Genomic DNA, 17909 nt, shown 5'->3' with positions numbered 1-17909 from the left:
CGTGAATATTCGTATCGCGTCCCTATCTATTATCTAATTACTGTTTAAGTGTAATACTGTAGCTGTGTATTCAACAGAAGCCAAAGTCCGGTTTGTTTTTCCTTTCTTTTAACTTACTTCTAATAAACATTGAGCCACTCAAATTTGAATTTCAAAAATATGAGCAACCGTCGAGTAAAGTTACGCCATCTTCCGGCGAAACTGAGCTTGCGACATTCGACACATTTTTCATTAATCTGTCATAAGTCAAACGTCAGCTGTATTTCTTTTAGCAATGCAGTGAATGGAAAAATTTCGGACTTTTCATTGAAACATTCTTCAGACTTTGCTAATAAAACCAAATTATTGTGAAATTCTCAGGCACATCTGATGCCAAATAAGTCAAAGGATCCGTGTAAATTGAACGCGTGCAAAATTCAGTCTTGTTTGACGAGTAAGTGACACGACAAAGAATTTGATCAACTTACGTAACTAAGAATGTGAAATTGCCGGTGTTTTCATGGAAATTGATGCGTTCGATTTCTATGCATGAAAACTGCAAGGCGATAACGAGAATTGGAAATAAAATGTTTTTTTCTATGCGTTGATTCTATCCAATCCAGTGATTTTATAAGCAAGACATCCATGGGTTAAATCTCCTTTAAACACATGAAGCTAAAATTTTAGAGTAAATAATGTTGGAACGGTTTTCGAACGATGACAGTTGGAAGATTCAAACATAGTGAGAGACGTCCTTATTAATTCACTCAAAAATTGACACCGTTCCAAACTCTCAAAACTATCTGTTTCGAAAATCGTTCGAAAATTTCGGACCACCACCGAAGCAATACAAATTTTCAAATTGGTCCAAATGACATAGGTGGTCCCAATGATGTCAGTAGTGCTAATGACGTCAGTGGTCCAAATGATGTTAGTGGTCCAAATGATGTTAGTGGTCCAAATGACGTCAGTGGTACCAATGACGTCATTGGAGCCAACGTATGTCGGTTTCGCATAGAGACTTATAAGACGCACTACGCCACCGTTTGTGCACAACTGTCTTGCATGTTCTTGTATGACTGAGCCAGCTGAAGCGAACTCAGGCTGAAATTTGATAGCCCTTTCCTGTACGGAACAAAAAATGATAACAAAGTCAACGTTCCCCGACCAACTAACCGATTGTTTTGTTCTTAAAGAAAACAACTACCAGGAATCTGCTTGCTTGGATGTGCTGGAGGAAATGAGACAGTGCTGTCTCAAATACCACGACAAATCTCTCTGCTGTTCAGGAATCAAATTGGATAAACCATACATCGAAACATCAACCAGTAAGTACTTTATCAATTAGTTGAAATGACAAGAAACCCTTGACTAAAAACACGTCGTATTGAACAGACAATGGAAAATCATCATCGTCGCATGACATCAGTCAAACGTAATTGGATGCAACGAAACCCGCGACTATTTTCGTCCATTTTCATCACAACGTCTCTGCTCTTTTTCTTTTCGCGTCCCATCTACGACGCTTTCATTCGCGACGATCTACTTCCGTCCACAGGCAAAGCCAAACCGTTTTAACTCGTCACGTCACACCATAATGGAGTCCGTGCGTAAAGCCAACCAAAGACTAAAACAATATCCGATGCTGTTGGGCAAATGTTCCGATAGCGCTGCAGTGTATGCGGCTTGTGTAACTAGAGACTTAAATGTGAGCCATCGTGCATGCGAACAAGAATTTTTAGACTTTAAAAAGTGTTTACAAAAAGTGGCCCGGGACATGAAGACGAAACTGTGAAAAACTGATAAAGACTCTTCCATCTGGTGCATCTAGTTTAGTGTGACAAAATGAAACTGAAAGTGCTAGCGGACGCGTTAAAGACAATTTCATTTCAAAATCATTTGATCCTCAGCATTCTGATTCGATGCCTACTAATCGTATACGGAGAGATACAGGACGGTGTGTCCGAGGTGCCGTACACTGACATCGACTATAAAGTGGTGACTGACGGAGCCCGATATGTAACCAACGACCAGTCGCCATTCAATCGACACACATACAGATACACACCACTTCTGGCCTACCTACTGGTGCCCAACGTTCTGCTGCACAAATGCATCGGGAAAATTTTGTTCTCAATCGGAGACATTTTGGTGGCCGTTCTGATTTACAAAGTCATCATCGACGAGTACACAGCCATTTTCGAGCATAATTCGTCGGCAGTGATGAATCGGCTGAGGGGTCAGAAGAATTCATTCAAATTCCGTTTGCCTGACAGGTATGTGATAAACGCGAAAATTGGTGCGATGATTTGGCTGTACAATCCACTGACAATGGTAATAGCGACGCGAGGAAACGGTGACTCATTGACCAGTTTATTGGTGTTGGTGACATTGTGGCTGTTACTTAAACCGTCGGATAATCAGCTGCAGTACTTCGTAGCGGGATTAGTGCATGGGCTAGCGATTCATTTTCGATTGTATCCGTTGGTATTTAGTCTGTCCATGTTCCTGTATGCCGGACGGAACAATCAACGTATTTGGAAGATCAACGCAAAGCAAATTTGCCTCGTCATCGGAACGTTATTTAGCTTAGTCGCTTTAACGACCTTCTTCTACCGTCTATATGGCTCGCAGTTTATCTACGAAACGTACATCTACCACTTGGTTCGAAAGGATACGCGCCACAACTTCTCGCTGTACTTCTACATGCAGTATCTGAATGCCGACCAATCCGTCACCGTAATTGAGAAACTGCTAACGCTTGCACCGCAACTTTTTATACTTACCTTATCGAGCCTTCACTTCGGCCCGAATCGAAAGACGCTGCCGTTTTCCATTTTCATCCAGTCATTCACCATGGTCACCTTCAACTCAGTGCTTACCTCACAATATTTCGTGTGGTTCCTGTCGATATTGCCGTTGTGTTGGAAGAATTTTTCCAAACTGAAAATACGATCCATTTGTTCGTACGCTTTGCTGTGGTTTCTCACCCAGGCGGCATGGCTATTTCCGGCTTATTTATTGGAATTTAAAGGCTGGAACACGTTCAACATGTTGTGGATGCAAGGTATCATGTTTTTTGCGGCGAACATTTTCATCATGGAACGTTTGATCGCCAATTTTGGGGCAGTAGCCGATTTTCGATTGAAAGAATTTTGAATGAACATTTTTGTTAGAATTAGTGATAGATCCAGTCAGCGAAGTCAACGATTTTCAAAATTAAATTTTATTCGATTTCAAATTTTGGTGTCATTTTTAACAAAAAAAGAAGACCGATGCCATGAAGCGCCAGTTACTCTAGGTAGGAATGCTTAAGAGCGATGAACCCTTTGCAAATTTGTAGTCTACATTTTGGTGAAATTGTTCAAATTGATGTAATCTGCATAGGTTTCTCCAAGTGGGATAAGTTATCATCAACAAACCAATTTTTCCTTTAAAAGTAACACTTTTTTGAGCGCTTTAATTGTTTTACTTAAAAAAAAAAGATTTTGGTTCAGAGAAATCATCAAAAAAACGAGTATTTTTACGCCTAAATGTAGGCTACAAATTTGCAAAGCGTACATTGATCTTAATGCTCACGTCGCGTGTGCAAATAGCGTTTTCTTCCCGGTTTGCCATTTTGCTACATTACACAATACGAAATCATTTGTTCTACGACTTTTAGATTTGGGCCCTAATCGGGCCCTAACGAGGGTAGACCTAGTGTGTATCTCAGCCATCTCACATCGTAGAAAATCCGAATTGGGACCAAAATGAAGGTATTGGTGATAAATGACGAATGAAATTTTAAAATTTATTTTTTATTGAAAGGCCTGTCGTGCCAGAAAAGTTGAAATTTCGAAAATAATCTTTTAATAAAAATTTAATTTTAAAATTTCATTCGCCATTTATCACCAATACCTTCATTTTGGCACCAATTCGGATTTTCTACGATGTGAGATGGCCGAGATACACACTAGGTCTACCCTCGTTAGGGCCCTTCTAGAGCCAAATCTAAAAGTCGTAGAACAAATGTTTTTCGTATTGTGTACAGTAGCAAAATGGCATAGGTTTGAAGCCGTGGCCTTATGAGGAACTCAAAGTGTCGTCTGAAATGACGAGCGGAGCGAGCTAAAATTTTCGTTCCTACAAAAGATCACGATTCGCTTCCCGTTGTGTACTCACTTGTTATCTATCATTTTAATGCCTGATTACTGTTCGTTTCCACAGATTTCGCTATTTTTACGATTTCTCAGTCTTTCAATTAATTCTCGATCTCGATTGCAGGACACAGTACAGATTCTAATTTTTTTTTTTGATACCAACATTGAAAAATGATACTTTCGCCCCGCATATGAGGGGCGAAAGTAAAAAAATGCATCCCACGGGGAGAAAGTACTTAACGAAGAGCGAACGCAAATGAACGAACAGCGAAAGTGACTGACGTCACAGAAAATGAGAGAAATGAGTCGAGTTGTCAACAAAATCCGCTCATATTATGCAGAATACTTTGATCAAAATTGTAAGACACTGTGCGCCAGTGTTCTTATTGAAATTAGCATACAAAGTTGATACTTTTTGTTACTGAATGATTTGTTAGTTATATCTTAAATTTTTGTGTGTGTTATTGTTGTGATGGCTAAATTATTAAATTTTTCATATCCCCCCGCATTTTCTGGCTAAATGCCTTTTTATTTCAACATTTTGTTGCGATGTTTTTGATACGTATCAATTTTCAATGTTGGTATCAAAAAAAATAATATGAACGACTCGGGGCAAAAGTAAAAAAAATCAACCTGTGCGATTAGAGCCCTTGCCTTCGGCGCGGGCTCCAACTCTCGCACACGGTTGAATTTTTTTACTTTCGCCCCTTGTCATTCAATGTACTATTGGTATTTCCCGATTTCTCGATTTCAGTCCTAGTCATTTTCCAGCTTCGTTTCTACTTTTCGCATGGTGAAAAACATTTGGCTAGGCTTTGAATGCTACAAGAGCCTAACGAGGGCGAGCCAAGCTTAGGATTTAATTTTAATGACAGCATTACGTAATTTATGAATGAAAAAAAAAAGTTTATGAAAATCGGATCTCTGCATCATGAGTCACTGGATCATGCTAATCGGCCTAGGGAATGACATGTGATGGTTCTTGCATGTAATTGAAGAAAACACCGATTTTCATAAAACAAATTTCAGCGTCTTCAACCATCCTTCCAGCGCTAGAACTTTAGGAATTTGAAGGATTTCTGAGGATTTTTTGGGTTTTCTTCCGGACTTTCGGGATTATTAAGGTGGTAATGTGTTGGTTCCCAAAATTCCACAACACCACTTGCATCTTCCCACTTGCAGAATTCAAGGAATTTAAAAAAATTTCTGAGATTTTTTTTGGGTTCCCTTCTGGATCTGGACTTTTGCGATTATTGAGATGACAATGTGTTGGTTCCCAAAGTTTCAACAACAACCATATTCCCAGTTCTAGAATTCGGAGGGTTTTGCAAGGTTCTTGAAATCTTACAAGAGTTAAGGTGTCTACAGATCGGATCTTTCAGCATGAGTGAATGGCGTTCTAGTCGAGGGGTGACGCACTTCCATTTAATCTATTTAATCCATTAAATCCATTTAATCCATTTAATCCATTTAATCCATTTAATCCATTTAATCCAAAAAAAAAAATTTAGTTTTAAAAAATAATTAGGCTACCCACCTGAAAAATTTGTAAAGTAATTGCGAAAAATAGATTTGCACGATCCCCAGCTCGTTTAAGTACTCGTGAGGTTATAGGAAAAATTTTTTTGTTAAAAATGGTATTAAATTTATTTAATCCATTTAATCCATTTAATCCACTTTACATCAAAAACTACTAAAAGTGGATTTTTTCGCTTTTTAACATTGTAGTATGAGTTGTAGTAAGTGGTTCGATCAAAATCAACAATTTTTGAGACTTTTACAGTATTTGGTAAAATGAAGTTTTTTCCTATTTAATCCATTTAATCCATTTAATCCATTTAATCTAGAAGTGAGTTACCCCTCGGTTCTAGTCCTCACATCTCAAACTCGATATAGGTCAGGCCTCTCATTCTAAATTTGGACTCCTTATTAAGGAATTAACGATGTTTCGCACAAAAATAAGGAGAAATAGGGAAATTGTTAGTTGAAAATAAGGAAAAATTAGGAGAAATTTTTCGATAAAAATCGAAATTATTCTAAGATACAGCAATTAACATGGGAAATCCGCCTCAACTTTAAAATAAAACGCATTATTGTTTATTTTGACGTATCGTTAAGGCTTGAATTAGATTCTTAGCAAAGCTTAGCTTCACCAATTATAACTGCAATAAGTGCGCTTAAAAATTCGAAATAAAACGCATCACTGTTTATTTTGACGTACCTATCGTTTTTGTAGGATGGCAGTTTTCAATCAGTTTTCGATGCGACAAAATTTTTGAAATTTAAAGCGTACTTACGGAGTGAATTCTTACTTGACCCCACCCTCAAGTTTAAAAACTTGCTGGATTAGATTTTACTCTCGTTAACTGCTAAAGCTGTTGTTTGTTATCCCGTTCGAATTTCGAAAAAATAATAAATTGGTGAAAGTATAAAAGTATAAATTTGAAAGAAGTAAGTGTAAATAATGCTAAAACCTTGAATTGTTTGTAATAACGACGCGACGCATGTCTGAGACAATGTTAAGGGTGATTTACATGTTAAATCAAATAGAATAAACTATAATTTAATTTGTACTACTTTCCGCTAGGCGATGTCAAATATGTGAAGAAACACAGTTTTTGAGGTTAGGATGCCCATAACCCGAGAATGACCAAAAATCAAGCTTATCACCCAAACTATCAGTGACCTATTTGCCATAGATTCCAGCAATAACATTTTGTCGACCTACCCGTTCCCACGCCTTGTTCCATAGCGAGTGTACTATTAGAGTTCTTTGTGTTAACTAATTAAAATTGTTATTTTTGCAGCGCAGCGAATTTATTTTTTTCTTAATTTTGATTTCCGTCGATGAAATTTGCGAAAAATAAGGAAAATAAGGATTTTTAATAAAATAAGGAGGAATAAGGAGGTTTTTATAAAAATAAGGAAAAATAAGGAAATAAGGAGGTGTGAGAGGCCTGATATAGATGTTTCTTCCGGTACATTAAAACGAGCGTAATCTTTTGACACTTTTATTGTTGCTAAACATTTTCTTGCAAAAAAATCATAGTTTTCTCCTTGGAAGAAAAGTACATTTTCCGCTAAAACAAGTGGTGGTACTGGTAGTACAACAAAACAATTCAAAATAAATTAGGTCATCCTACGCTAAAAGTCTAAAAAAAATTATTTTCTTTTTTGGTAACAAATGTACAACACGAACGTTTTGTCCATAGAAAACTAACTCTTAGTTTAACGAACAGTTTTCGCTTCACGTTTTCACTTTACCTTTTTGAAGAGGCGGAGGTGTCGACGATAAATTTATGCCCCGTCGTTTTCGTAAGGATTCTGTGGGTCCTTGGGTAGGTCTTTCAAACGGAAAAAGAAATGAAAAGTTAGTCCAACAAAAATTTCTTTGATTCAGTCGTTTCAACTCACCTTAGCAATTGTCGGAAATTGAACGGTCCCAAATACGACAAATTTTCCGCGTTATTTGGTTTTCGGTGAATGATTTCATGTTCCATGGAGTCCAATGAATTGGAGTCACTAACTGTGCTGGAACTTAAATTAGACGAACTGTCGGATATCCGCTTTTGTAGTTTGTCGCCACTGTTGTAACATTTAGGTGTACTCTGCAACGGTACATGACAATCCGCGTCCAGACTGGAGAAGCCCGTATCATTTTGATTGTCGTATGCGGTCGGATTGATTTTCCGATTTCTCAATTCATTTTCTTCCTTCTGTCGGATGTTCCTCGAGTTATTGATCTGCTTCTTGTTTTTCAACATATTTGTGTCGCCGAATTTACGGAAGACGGGTATGGATATTTCCGAGTGTTCACTGCTATCGTCACTCCGACGATTCAGCCGATTTTCGTTGATAATGTTTTGGTTTTGATATTCTCGATTTTCGATGATTCGTTTTGATGGTACAAATGGGGCGGGATATTTAACCACTTTGCCTTCGTCGGCTTTTGTCTTTTTCGATTTCTCTTTCTTTTTGATCTTTTTGTCCTTGCCAACGGCATCCCGATTTTTGTGCAGAAAACCGAAGAATTTACTGCTCGATTCGGTTGGTTTCTGTTTATTTGCTACAGTTTTCGGAATCGGTACCGGTTCGCCAGCGAATTTGCGTTGTGGTTTCGTGTCGTCGGTATTGGGCTTACTCACTTTATGCGAATCGTTCGACGTAGAATTGAGTTGAGGATTAGTAGGGTTTAGGTAGCTGAACACTGGTATTTTGCTGGAACCGCTGGAGATTAAAAAAAAAGTTTGAATTGAAATCGGCGAATTTGTTGTTGTTCAATTCTAGCATCTGATTTTCTAACAAACAGACGTATTTTGAGACAAATTTTGAGACAAATTTTGAGACAAATTTTGAGAATTCACCTTACAGTAAGGAGATACACGATTACCTACGATACAACAGTACAACTGACTAGCGATATGGTTCTACACTAAGAGCTTACAATGTTTGCAAAAGACAGTATTACTACATCAACTGTTAGTAGTTAGATAATTGGGCAAACTAAAGTCATAAACCTTTTAGACACGCAAACTTATCACGATACATTCGTAAAATCTGTTACTTCATTTGAGTGAATTATCGCCAATTTTACAAGCAATTTGTATCGTTTGTTTTAACCAAGGCAGCTCCTTATTTTAACCCATTCTCTGCTATATAAGAAAGCAGCAGCCAAGGCTACTCACTGGTTTTAGTCGCCCGTCCAGGAGTGCAGGAGTTCCCGAGGTGCAAACCACTCAAAATAGTTGCATCGGAGCTGCACGCCCAAAATGAGTTGCATTCGAGAATTGAAAAAAGAGTCGCACGCCTAAGAAATGAATTCTAACGTTTTTCAAGCGATGACTTGAACTACAAATAGTGAACACTGTTAACCGAACAGTGAACCACTCCATTATAGCGTTATAAGAGCGGAAAAATAGAGAAAATTATTCAACTTTCCACTTTGAGTTAACGTCGTCTGCTTCAATGCTACGCTAGTTTCAAAGTATCTTTCTGTTTATGTCCCAACTTTACGTCAAAAGATGGTAAAATATTTTCATTGTAGACTTTCGAACGCAAGCTCATTTGAAAGCTTTAACAGTTGTTTTGGGAAGGGATCAGTGGAAACAACTGATGATGACTAGATCACGCTAGTATCAGACTGCCACTGAATCCAGAGGCTGTTTCTTCCTTCAGCAGCTCTTTAGCTAAACTTTAGGCATTTCAGGTGGGGGTATTTTCAGTGAATCCAAACGCCCTGTAAAAGGACGAAACACAGGATTTCTTCTAGTGAAATGAAGCGGACTGTGTTAATGTTATGTTAATGAAATGAAGAGCCGTGGATTTCGCATTAAACTTTCTCATGGTTCGATGACAAAAAATATTATTGATTTATTCGGTTGTCTTCTTTACAGATTTTTTTCTGTAGTACCAGGGATGGTCATTAGACCCGTACGAAGTACTGGGGTCTTATAGGTTTACGCATACGTTTGTAACACGTCGAATTGGACTCCCTGAGTAAGGGGAAACCTATTGTGGTTGTCTAGAGATGCCAAATCCGCGAAAAGAAAAATGTCCGTCTGTCCGTCTGTCTGTCTGCACGATAACTTGAGTAAAACGCATCCGATTTTGAAAATTCTTTTTCTGTATACGTGAGAGTGTATTGGTGAGCTATGATATGAATCGGTCGGTAGGGAAAGTAAACGGTCGAGAAGGAAAGTAGCGGTCGGGAAGGAAAGCACCAACACACTCTCACTATTACAGAAAAATATCTTTCAAAATACCCCAATACACACTCGATGTGTGTTTTCGCTTGGGCTTCGCCCGCGCGTGCACACACATCTTGTGTGTATTGGGGTATGTTGAAATATACTATTTTTTCCCGTTTGGTAATGTCAAAAGACAGGCTAAGTTCGAAGATGAGTGATTTTGGATCGACCCCTCCCGAGCTGTGGCCCAATAAATGCTTTACGGTTTTTCGAAGATATCTCCGGACATTTAAACGTTAAACTTGTAAGTGATACGTCAAATAAAAGGTATTTACAATACCGATCGACAAAAAAAAAGTTTATGGAAATCGGATGACCGACTCGTGAGTTAGACCCCTTGGTGTGGAACAGGCACAGGGCGGCAAGCAGTTTTTGCTTGTAGGTCGGCCACATTTGAACATATTTCGTCTGTTTTAGCTTTATTAGATAGGTATTGACCGTACCAATCAGGGAAATTTTTTTTTATGAAATTATGTTCTCCGGAGCGTGAGCTAGGTCTCTTGGAGTGAGCTCTTATCTGGCTACTCGGCCGTACAGTGAACGTGGAGTATTTTGTCAATATCTCGAGTAAATTTTGACCGAATTTCATGATTTTTTTTTTGTTTGAAAGGTATTAACGAATGTAAAGCGTCGGTACTATTTCCGGTCTCCTAACAAAATGGCTGCCGGCGGCCATATTGGATTTTAGTAAAATAGAAATATCTTGGGAAAAATGATACTTAGAGAGTTTCTGTTAACATGGAAATAATTTGTTATGTGTGTGGGGTTTCAGGGATTCCATATACGGACATCTAAATATACCTATATACAGCTATATTGAGCTATATACAGGCATATAGAGCTATATAATAGCATATATTTATCTGTGAAATGTTTATTTATAGTGAAATATAGTTAAATATAGCGGTATATAGCTGTTTAAATAGGAATTTTTGAAATTTGTCTTCGTACGGGGCTGTCTATATTGCCTCCGGCAATTTAGTTGTATATGATAACAAGGCAAAGAGTGGATAATGTAAGTGATTTTAAAGGGAGAATAGTTTTTCAGCAGAGAAGAAAATGAAGTAAGAGAAATGAAGAGTTTCACATTAAAGGCTTTTGATACGAATAGGTGTTTCGTACGGGTCGGCGTTAGCTATGTTTTTATATATTAGTTTATACAAAAATTGTGAGAGATTGACTGCTCCACATAGCGAATACAGCAAATGTAAAATCCATCTATCTTCACCAATAAAATAATCAATGAAGTATTAATTGCGCTTATTGATAAAAGAAATAGCAAATAAGACAATTACTTTTATCTGCACTCAACTCACAGTGGTGAATCAGATCTAAAATTTATGTACAAAAAATGTCTTTAGTCTTCACGTCATCGGGCTTTTCAATGCTGGTATTCGATCTCATTCATATGCAAATGATGATATACGAATGTAGGTGAGATTACAGCTACAATTAAGAAAAGAGTTCATATTTGAATGATGCAAAATCAGTTCATTTATAATGACTTAGGCAGTAGACTATCCGTGGAACATATTGTTGCTACAACAGGAAACGTATTTAAGATTCAAACTTAAATGTCCAATCAGGTCAGAGTAAGCCGGAAGTTAACCTGTTTAGAGATGTAAGATTACATATCAAGTTATGCCAACAAGGTGCAGCGGAAGTTATTCATTACATGAGTGTCTTTTGAGGGGTAACATTTGAAAAATGTTATTTTAACAAGTGTTCTGTTTGCATGTCCGAGCCGCAGGCGAGATATGCAACTTCACGTGTCAAAATAACAGTTTTCAAACTGAGTTGCTTAAAACCAAGTGAGTTGTTTTGTTGCCTGTCCAATACGGAAACCGGTTGAACTCACTCGATTTATTGCGTACGATTCTGCATGGCGTAAATTTTCCATGACCTGAATTTAAACAATTCCGAGCCTCGCTTTGAATTATAATCCTGCTAACGTTGGAGAATTAAACGATAATCAGATGAGACTACATATTGATTCACACCAAACTCCTGGATCCTCCACTGTCACTGCGATTAGATAAATATTTCTCTTATCAGAGTTTCAACTTATGATTGGGGATATTATTTTGTGTAATTTCCTGTCGGTTCATTTTAGTATTTTAGAATTTATAGTGCAAGATACATCGAAGACAAAGCCAGCAGTAATTGAAATGTCTCGTAAATTGACATACAAAAATCCAACCAAATTTTTATTCAACGATGAGAAAACGTGTGATGTGAAATTTAGTTTCCCCGGTGTAAATGGATTTGTGCACGCACATAGTAGCATTTTGTACATCGAGTGTCCGAAACTATATAAACTAGTACGTGGAACTGTTCACGGTGAATGTTTGATTCAAATAACGGACACGAGTGCAGAGGCGTTTCGTGAATTGTTGAGGTTTATTTACACAAACGTCTGTGGTCTCGAGTTCGACAGATTCATTGAGCTGTTGGAGCTGGCGAATAGATTCGAAATGCCGGATTTGCTTAAATATTTATCAGACGCTGTGAATAAGATTGGACTCGATAACGTATTGGATTTGTTTCGGTTTTGTCTGTACAACGATACGTACAAAGAGGTTGAAGAGAAAGTGGTCGATTATGTGTCAACCAATTATTCGCAAATTATCAAATCGGCTAAATTTGAACGAATTAGTCGAGAAGTTCTATACGCTGTACTAAAACTAGAATCTAAAGACCAGTCTTTTCGTAGTGAAATGGAGGTTTTCGATGCGGTCCAAAGACATCTTCTGGCTAAAAAAGCAGATGCTATTGTAATGCCAATGAAAGAACGTGAATATTTGGGTGAAATTGTCACATTAATTCGATTTCCCACAATGACTATGAAGGAATTCACAACGTGTTTATCGAAATGTGACACATTGCTATCATCTGAAGAAAGTCTTTCTATTGTTATGGAAATCAACGAAGGGATTTGTAACAAATTTGGATTTTCTAATCAAAAAAGATGTGGAAAGAACAACACCAGAAATGCGTTTGGACGGATTTTAAATGATAATTCACAATCGAAATCTATAGACACATTATTAGCGCCTACATTAGATCAGTATGACTATTCGGGGATAATATCATTACAGCCCAAGCAAACACTCGTTTTGGAGAAGCTAGAAATATATTCGTTCACCAAAGCTAATAAGAATCGTTTTTCGGTTTTTGAGGAGCTAGCAACGTTTACTGTTTTAATTGAAGATTCAACGAGCATGATCACGCCGGTATATTCGTTGGATGTGGATTACCCATCAGATAACTTATCTTCGACATTCCTAATAACACCAAATTTTATGTTGAATGCAAATGGAAACTATAAAATGACATTTAAATTAAAGTATGGAGGTAACCGATATGCAAATAACATCAACGGAATGGGAGCGGTTAACAGACCAGGTAAAAATTTTGTACTGCCGCATATCAACATAATTAGTAAAAATTCATGTCTAAGATCGATTACATTTAGCCCTAAATGATGTCAATAAAAACCACTGTAAACATTGGTGTAATTGTTTGAAAATTTGCTTATTGCTTGTTGTAAAAATACTTACTCAAAAACTCCATGTCCCGATAAAGGAAAACAGTCCTTTGATGTTTTCTTAGTGGTTCCGATGCAGAGAAACCGCTAGAAGTTCACCAAATAGTCAAATCATTCAAAAAACCCTGAAAGGGCAAGTTCTTTATCTCATTTAAAAAATAACTGATTTTGCTGAGGGTGACGCATTGTGCGCCGTAGTTTCCTCAACATCTGCCACTTGTGACGCAAATTTCTTGTTGTAAAATTTTCTTTCACAAATTTTTTGGGTCAATTTTTTGTTGATAAAACTTGCGTACGACGCACAATGCGTCACCCTCAGCGATATCAGTTATTTTGTAAGTAAGATAAGGGAATTGCGTCACAATTACCCTTTAAGGGTATTTTGACTGATATCACCAATTTTGTAAGTATGTCGTTTTGACAACATCAAAAAACCTTGTGGAAGTTCAAAAATTCTAGAGAAATGAGCCTGAATCTTAAAAACCAATCTTGGAATACCTCACTCATACCGGAAAAAACTCAAATCCATCAAAAAATCCGATGGAAGTTAGGAAGTGCCAGAGGAATCATCTGTCATCCCAAAATTTAGGAACCAACCTTGGAATACCTTACTCATATCGGAAATAACTCAAATCCATCAAAAAATCCGATGGAAGTTAGGTAGTGCCAGCGGAATCGTCTGTCATCGCAAAATTTAGTAACCAACCTTGGAACTCCTCACTCTGTCAAAAATACCCCAAATCCATCAAAAAATCCGATGGAAGTTAGGAAGTGCCAGAGGAATCATGTCATCCCAAAATTTAGGAACCAACCTTGGAACACCTCACGTATATCGAAAGTAACCCAGATCCATCGAAAAATCCGATGGAAGTTAGGAAGTGCCAGAGGAATCATGTCATCCCAAAATTTAGGAACCAACCTTGGAACACCTCACGTATATCGAAAATACCCCAAATCCATCAAAAAATCCGATGGAAGTTAGGAAGTGCCAGAGGAATCATGTCATCCCAAAATTTAGGAACCAACCTTGGAACACCTCGCTTATATCGAAAATAACCCAAATCCATCAAAAAATCCGATGTAAGTTAGGAAGTGCCCGAGGAATCATCTGTCATCCCAAAATTTAGTAACCAACCTAGTGGAAGTTTATACTTAATGATTCCAGGAATTTTCAGCAAGAAACACATCCCAAAACAACACATTCACCACATTACCATTTATTTCATGCACACATACATACAAATTGGCTTTTGTATGGCATTTGTATGGAGTCTTTGGAGAGCTCCAGCTCCCAAGATATGGGTTTTTTCCAACTTTTGAAAATTCCATTCTTATTTTGGGGTCATTATTAGCCTATAACCAAAATTTCAGGAAAATTTATAGAAACGTTTAGGAGTTGCTGGATCCACTTTTTCTGGGAACTAACTGACTAACGTAGGTGGTTTGCATTAGTTATCTGAAAATTCGAAATTTTGCTTATTTTCATAGAAGCATCAATATTTCTTCTTCTTCTTCTTCAATATTTCGAAGTTCAATATCTCGGCCAATTTTGAAGCTGCAGTAACGTGTGAGAGCTCGTTGAACTCGTATGGATTCCTAGATTCTAGATATCCTAGTTTAGGGCCATGGGAGTCAAGGGGGAAAAGTCAAAAATTTGCTGTAAATATGCTCCGCCGTAAAACATTTCTGGTAGTGGACTTGCGTCACGTCCGCTTACTAATGTGCGCGCATGGTCCTTTCCCATTTTCTTAACTGTTCATGTTTAAGTGTCGATGAATTTTAAACCTAATAATGCCCCGAAAGTATTAGTTAGGAGGTGCGGAAAAACAGGAAAATATGCAGTTTCGTTAGCTGCTTTCTCGCCTACAGAAATGAACACTCAAATGGAAGATGTCAATGGGAAATCAGAGTGCTATGCCCAAGCTGGTTCTAGAATGTCACGACGACTTGCTACTTCCTTCACATGAAATGAGACTGTTATGCGACACATAATATTCGGCACAATGTCAAGCAATGTTCAAGCAATGAACCATACTCCCATACCTACTATTTGCTCTTTTTCTTTCCGTGATTTCGCTTTCTAATTTACGTCAATCAATTGTATGGAAAAATTTAATTTTAGTCTTTATGAATAGCAACAAAAATGACTTACTGCGCAACGTCTTTGACCTTTTCGTTCGATTTCGGTAATGCTTCACGCCACACTGGCGACAAAAAATTATTGGAAAAGGCCGCACTTCGTATCAGATCGTCTCGACTGGCAGATACTTCGTTTGTAGAACTATGCCGTCTGTAAAGGGAACGGTAAGCGGATTCATTAAAACAGATAATGGAACGAGTGCCATGAATGTACGTGTGTGCTATGGACTCAGATTAAAAATTTGCGTTTATTGGACATTTCAAAAACCACCACCTTTGTTGCTCTTTCATATTCTGTTCCTTCTGATAGAATGGAGTGTCCCAGAATTCGACATCACTATCGGACGATTGGCTACTTTTCCGTGAATGTGAGCATGTACATTATGGTAACAGGTGACGGCAAACTTAAACCGAAATTGATCTGCTGGACTTACCTCATCATCTCTTCTTGAACGTGATCGAAATAGGAGCTCTTTCGCTGTGCTTGCTGCTTTGAGCTGTTTTTACCGACTCCCACCAAATTCGGTATCAGAGTGAATCCTGGCGGTCTCCTGTAATGTTCCGATAGTTTTTCGATGTCATCTAAACGAATGCCACCCTTGTTGCGACGCAAATTCTTGTGAACATCTTGATTCAACATGTGCACCTGAAAGCGTAAAATTTCAATGTTGAATCACTCATCAAATGCCTGAACCGGAGCCAAGAACGCTTACTTTCTGTGAGAATCCAATCATATCGACATGTTGATCCCGCGGTGTGAGTGGAGCTTTTCTCGGCGAATTGGACGCATCTTTCGATGTGGAATTTCGTCGACGCGGTGCTTTCATGAATCTGGCTATGATTCGTTCAATTTCGTCGGATTTGAAGCCTTCCTTTTGGAGCATTCGTTGGGCTTCCGTGCGGGATTTGGACTTGTTGACGATGGACTTGGCCATCGATTCTAATTCGGGGCTCCAACGATTCTTACGTATGGTGTAGGCTCGGAAATCTTGGGAGAAATGGGTTTTGCTAGAGGGAATCAACTAACATTGTCGACGTTACTGAACTTACGGTTTTGAATAATCGACGCCGCCTTTTCGACATTTACATTTTCCTTGTTCCTCCAAACGTTAACTTTATCTTCGAACTTTGGCTCCTCATGGGAAGTGGTCTTCTTTGGCAGTTTAGCCTTCGAGATAGCTTTTTTCACCTTTTCAGCAGCTACGAGAAGCGGAAGTTAATCCGGAGTTGCATCTTCACTAAGTGTCGTCCAACCTACCTAATTTTTCCATTCTTATTCGTTCCTCTTGTTCTCTCTTCATTCGTGCCTGTTCGATCAGTGCCTTTTGAATTTTCGCCTGCTCTCGTAGTGCGTGCACCTTTCGTCTGGTCAACCATCCTCTAATGTGTCGCTGTAACGTGACTGCACTTCGAGCCGCTTCAAATTTATTTCGTTTGTATTGTAATTTAGCCAGCCAACGTCGAACGCAAGCCTGTACCAACGTAATTTTCCGTACCTACAGTAAATTGTCCAGTTAGTCATCTGATCACATCGAACCGTTTAAACAGTGCTACCTGGTCTTCAAACAATTTTCCCAGGAATTCCACGTGATAGTATTTGAGGAACACTTTCGTCTTGCCCAATGCCCAACCGTCCATTTTCAAGCGACACAATAGCATGCGACAATTTTCTCGCGTAACCTGTATCTTCTCGTCGAATCCGAATGCCAAGAAACAGTATCGTTGCAGGAAATCGGCAAAAATGTATCGATGGCTGAAGCCATGCTGCCGTATGCGAATGGTTTCCAAAACGCCGGTGTACCGTAGCTGTTTGATGACTTTACTCGATTCGAATGTCTTCGATGCTTTGGTGTCGTTCGGTTTAATGCACCTAGAAGATGGGGATTTAACGTCAGATCAGTAAAAAGACAGAGCGGATCAAGGTCGCAGACTTATAATGCTCGGAACAGGTTGGTTGAGATATGGTGTGTACTTCAGGTGCAGGTCAAAACTGGTTCAGGTCGAAACCGATTAAAGTCGAAACCGATTCAAGTCGCAACCGATTCAAATCTAAACCGATTCAGTTCGAAAGCGATTCAAGGAGAAACCGATTCCGATTCAGGTCTAAACCGATTCAAGTCAAAACCGGTTCAGATAATATCATCAGGTTGACCTGACCTGTTTCGACTAAAAAAATAATTTTACCTAACAAACTGAGGTGATCCGGCTACCATTTTCTGCAGTAGATCCATCAACGAATATCTGAAGTAGGTGGCAACAGTCTGTTGAGCTCGTGATTGTGAAGCCAATCCTCTGGAGTTATACCGCTCCTATTAGCATACATTTAGTAAGCGGTTAGTATACAATGGATCAACA

The 17909-nt window shown here is 38.4% G+C and overlaps 4 protein-coding genes across 12 annotated transcripts in view; 3 read left to right on the top strand and 1 right to left on the bottom strand.

Annotated features, from left to right (window-relative positions):
• Positions 1-294: 294 nt before the first annotated feature.
• LOC119071596 (cx9C motif-containing protein 4) lies at positions 295-1995 on the top strand. The gene is made up of 3 exons (XM_037176551.1): positions 295-433; positions 1176-1307; positions 1375-1995. Exons 1-3 carry the CDS (start codon positions 370-372, stop codon positions 1416-1418), a joined length of 240 nt encoding a protein of 79 aa, XP_037032446.1. The 5' UTR covers positions 295-369; the 3' UTR covers positions 1419-1995.
• On the top strand, positions 1381-13826 carry LOC119071563 (GPI mannosyltransferase 1). Of its 2 annotated transcripts, none has more exons than XM_037176493.1 (3): positions 1381-3150; positions 11685-11691; positions 13824-13826. In XM_037176493.1, exon 1 carries the CDS (start codon positions 1825-1827, stop codon positions 3136-3138), a length of 1314 nt encoding a protein of 437 aa, XP_037032388.1. In that variant the 5' UTR covers positions 1381-1824; the 3' UTR covers positions 3139-3150; positions 11685-11691; positions 13824-13826. The 2 variants fall into 2 exon arrangements, with proteins under 2 accessions (XP_037032388.1, XP_037032389.1); XM_037176494.1 differs by lacking the exons at positions 11685-11691; positions 13824-13826 and adding exons at positions 4433-4434; positions 6999-7014.
• LOC119071597 lies at positions 1554-1995 on the top strand. Its single transcript, XM_037176552.1, has one exon. It carries the CDS (start codon positions 1577-1579, stop codon positions 1772-1774), a length of 198 nt encoding a protein of 65 aa, XP_037032447.1. The 5' UTR covers positions 1554-1576; the 3' UTR covers positions 1775-1995.
• LOC119071541 (myosin-IIIb-like) overlaps positions 7119-17909 on the bottom strand; it is a 46523-nt gene continuing 35732 nt past the window's right edge. For 2 of the 8 annotated variants that reach the window (XM_037176429.1, XM_037176428.1), the window contains exons 9-19: positions 17739-17863; positions 17109-17424; positions 16813-17050; positions 16605-16754; positions 16268-16542; positions 15989-16200; positions 15829-15906; positions 15568-15705; positions 15459-15506; positions 7536-8348; positions 7119-7465 (exon numbers count right to left, since the gene is read on the bottom strand). In XM_037176429.1, coding sequence (XP_037032324.1) covers positions 7369-7465; positions 7536-8348; positions 15459-15506; positions 15568-15705; positions 15829-15906; positions 15989-16200; positions 16268-16542; positions 16605-16754; positions 16813-17050; positions 17109-17424; positions 17739-17863 — 2490 coding nt within the window. In that variant the 3' untranslated portion in view covers positions 7119-7368. Of the gene's footprint in view, positions 7466-7535; positions 8349-15458; positions 15507-15567; positions 15706-15828; positions 15907-15988; positions 16201-16267; positions 16543-16604; positions 16755-16812; positions 17051-17108; positions 17425-17738; positions 17864-17909 lie in introns of those variants that run through there. The other 6 variants (XM_037176431.1, XM_037176432.1, XM_037176433.1 and 3 more) reach the window with 6 other exon arrangements.

The sequence above is a fragment of the Bradysia coprophila genome (assembly GCF_014529535.1).
Source record: "Bradysia coprophila strain Holo2 chromosome IV unlocalized genomic scaffold, BU_Bcop_v1 contig_5, whole genome shotgun sequence".
NCBI classification, from domain to species: domain Eukaryota; kingdom Metazoa; phylum Arthropoda; class Insecta; order Diptera; family Sciaridae; genus Bradysia; species Bradysia coprophila.
The sequence above is the reverse complement of the archived record's forward strand: the minus strand, read 5'-3'. Positions and strand labels throughout refer to the sequence as shown.

Coding starts and splice junctions, on each gene's coding strand:
- LOC119071596 (XM_037176551.1), top strand. CDS start 370: ATGCCAAATAAGTCAAAGGATCCGTGTAAATTGAACGCGTGCAAAATT. Junction 434..1,175: donor AATTCAGTCTTGTTTGACGA/GTAAGTGACACG, acceptor TTGTTCTTAAAG/AAAACAACTACCAGGAATCT. Junction 1,308..1,374: donor ATACATCGAAACATCAACCA/GTAAGTACTTTA, acceptor CGTATTGAACAG/ACAATGGAAAATCATCATCG.
- LOC119071597 (XM_037176552.1), top strand. CDS start 1,577: ATGGAGTCCGTGCGTAAAGCCAACCAAAGACTAAAACAATATCCGATG.
- LOC119071563 (XM_037176493.1), top strand. CDS start 1,825: ATGAAACTGAAAGTGCTAGCGGACGCGTTAAAGACAATTTCATTTCAA.